Raw genomic sequence first — 3,477 nt, forward strand, 5'->3', positions numbered from 1 at the left:
CATTTACTTTGCTGGGAATTTGGTCACTCTACCTTGAAATAATTCCAACATTACAGATTGGATAGAGACAGATGCCTCCATTTACAAAGCCTTACTTCACTTTCCAGATCTGCTTAAATAAATTAATCTTCACACGCTGCCTCAGGGCGGATTTGTCCTTTAAAGTGGGAAGAACACAAACACAAAATGCAATCAGTCTTAACAAGTGTTATCAAGTGAATTCCAGAAAGTTCTCCTTTAAGCCTTTAATCAGTCACCAGAACGAACAAGTCAACAATGTCTCACATGCATCCTTCTTGTCCTTCTTATCATCTGTGTTGTCTTTACTCATTTCCTGAAATTTGATGGGTTAGCTTCCATGCATTTTTTTTGAAGTGTGTAAAAACTCCTAAAAAGGGAAATTCTTTCAAGTGAAATGGAATTAGAAATGTTGCTGTGAGTTTAAAATAGAAAATAGAGGATGCTTTGATTGCAGCATGTGCTACTGCAGAGTCATCTCACACCATAAGCATCTTCCTTCTCACATATTTTCCTCTTGGACTCTTGCACTTGCAATAGACCTTTCGACCGGAGCTGCTTCTCACTGATCCCTTCTTCACTTTCACACTGCTGGCTGTGCTCTCTGACAACGTATTTCCTCCCGATTTCTCCTGTGTCTCCTCTTTCTCGAGGTTGTGGAGGTTCTCGCAGTCACAGTAGTAGATTTTGTCCTCGTCGTTTGAGCAAAACCACTTTCGAGAGCTGTAAAGAAGCTCAAAAAAGCTGGAAAATGCTGATATCACCCCTACAATAAAGTAGAAGAAGAGAAAGATTGTCTTCTCTGCAGGCCGGGAGGTGTAGCACTTCACTGTCAGGGGGCAGGGAGAACGACTACATTCAAAATAGGCTTTTACCTCAAAGCCGTAGAGATACCACTGGGTAAATAGAAAGACAATTTCTGCCACCAAGCGGAAGATCACAGTGATAATGTAAAGCCTCCTTAAAGCTTTTTCTTCTCTGTTCTCGCTGCTCCACCTTTTACTCGATGGGGGGGGATTAGCACTCTTTTTATGCTGGTGTGTGGCGTACACGAGGAAAAGCAGAGAAGGTGTAGCAATGAGGACTATATGAAACACCCAGAATCTGTACTGGGAGATGGGGAAAGCTAAGTCATAACACACCTGCTTACATCCTGGCTGGAGGGTGTTACAGATAAATTCCGCCTGCTCGTCCTCAAACATGTCACTGGCCACAGTTCCCAGGATCACTATCCTAAACACCAGCATGAGGAAGAGCCAGAAACGACCCAGCATCGGCGACTCAGTCTGGAGGGCATCGAAGAATCCACCGATGAAGCCCCACTCACCCATGACTGCAGCACTGTCAGGTCTGGCTTCTTTTAAGTCTGGAGGCTTGTTCACCTGTCTGTCTCAGAGCAAAGGCTGCCTTTGTTTAAAAACACTAAACTAAAATTCTTGTTATAATCTCCCATATATGACTCACAGTGAAACTAAACCCAATAAAAGTGATCAAAAGAAGTGGGTTCATAGTTTTTGCACTTTAGGTTGATTGAGTTCATATTCCTGCAAAGACAATAATTCAAGGACATCACTAAAGGAATCAAACAATATCACCAGCCTACAATAAATCTCTATATTTCTTTTGCTTTCAGTTAGCGTAATATTTCAAAGAACTAGGAAGCTGACAAACTTAAATTGTAGAGTATAATAATGCAGTTTTGCAGAATACAGGATTTGTAAATGATTTTGATTACTAAAGGCTGACTCTCATTGACATATACAGGCTGGTTGAACTGCTCAGTCAGAGACACATGTGCTGCCACAATAAAAAAGGTCGAGCACACATTTGATTTAGGATTTAATCTGCAGTATCTAGACAAATGAATGACCTACACCCCTTAAAAAGCCTTAAAATTCTCCTACCATGTATAAGCTCAGATAAACCAGATAAAAAATGGTCAATTCTCATGCCCACACGATCTTATAGTGTACTCACCCTTAGCTCTCTCCAAAGTGCCATGTTCCTCAGGCTGGCTGGCACTTATGATTGAAAGGGCGGCAACAGTTGTCAGGAAATTCCTGCTACATCCTAATCAGTGTCCATCCAGCCCCAGACAGAAGGTGTTTATCCAAGAAAGGCAAACTCTTGATGAGCATTTCCTAAATGGCAGGAAATATCTCTTTTAAGTTGGTCCACCAGTTTCCCTGGTAACCGCATGAGAGGCTGCATGTAAAAAGAAAAAATTGGGAATGTTTTTCCTCTTCATTTAGTCAGCTATCACCAAAATCAAAAGAGCTCATAGGTTTTCAGTTCAGGCTTTGTTAGCTATAGAAATGTTCCAGTAGTTTTGCATTGACAAGCTTTTAAAAGAAGTTTAAGGTTTAAAACAAACATGTTAATGGTATGAAACTCGAGCTGTGCTGTCTGCTGAAGTTACAACAAAATATTACTTGTTTCCCCCTACGTAAATATTTAAATATTTCTACAGAGCTCTGATTTTGGAGGCAAAATATGTGGCAAGTGACATGAAACAGGACACAATAGTAACACAGTAATAGCAACACAACTTCAAATAAACCATATAATTAATGTAAGCAAGTCAAAATTGTGTTTTTTAAAGGTATAACATGACCAGCCAAAAAATATTTACAGGTAAAGGCGAAACACTAACAAGTGGATTATAGAACAGAGTCCCTTTATTTTAGTTAGTTTTAACTTACTGAGTCTTTCCAATTATCTAAGCCATCTTCTTATAGGTTGTGTGTATTGTAACATAACCTTTATCTTCTCTTAAAATTCATCAAACAAAACACATAATTTATAATTCTTGGTAGCTGTTTTGAAGTGAAGAACGGTCTGCTTGCACATCTTTAATGCTGCTGCACATAAGCAATGTGTTTCTTTGTGAACTTTAACAAAAATCTAAATTGCAATTTGTTATTTTACTGACGTCATAACTTATTTATGACAGTCAATGCTTTTGAGTGCTGTGATATGCTCTAATAACCGTGCAAGACTAAGCACCTGGTTTCCCACAGTCCAGCAGCATACCAGTGCAGGACTCTGCAGTTTCTATCATGTTGTTGAAAGTATGCAAACTAAAATTTGCAAAACATATGTAGCAATATTTATATGACTGTGCTACAGGGACACTACAGTTGTACTTTCATATGTGAATAACAAGATGCACTTATGACTGGATATGGAGAAAAAACAAACATAAAAACCACTTAAACCTTGGCACTCTCTGCTCCCAGGACGCCTGCCAACCTGTCCTCTCAGCACAAATTACTTCATCTGTAAGTCAAAGAAATTTTTGAGGATATCCTGCACAGACTCATACTTTTTCTGGCTGACCACATGGCTAAATAGAACTTGAAAAACAAATGGAAAAATGTTGACGTTTCATATGGTTTGTAAATATGTAAATAAATTCTTGGGATTTCACAGGAAAGCAATAGACGACTTTATTCATCC

The 3,477-nt window shown here is 39.1% G+C and overlaps 1 protein-coding gene across 1 annotated transcript; it reads right to left on the reverse strand.

Moving 5' to 3' along the window:
* Positions 1-497: 497 nt before the first annotated feature.
* On the reverse strand, positions 498-1,349 carry LOC146626438 (gap junction delta-3 protein-like). Its single transcript, XM_085360554.1, has one exon. The coding sequence runs from the start codon at positions 1,347-1,349 to the stop codon at positions 498-500; it is 852 nt and encodes a 283-aa protein (XP_085216680.1).
* Between the last annotated feature and the right edge of the window lie 2,128 nt (positions 1,350-3,477).

The sequence above is a fragment of the Diplotaxodon limnothrissa genome, linkage group LG8 (assembly GCF_057381915.1).
Source record: "Diplotaxodon limnothrissa isolate DT_005_m linkage group LG8, D_limnothrissa_male_GT1.1, whole genome shotgun sequence".
In the NCBI taxonomy this organism is placed as follows: Eukaryota; Metazoa; Chordata; class Actinopteri; order Cichliformes; family Cichlidae; genus Diplotaxodon; species Diplotaxodon limnothrissa.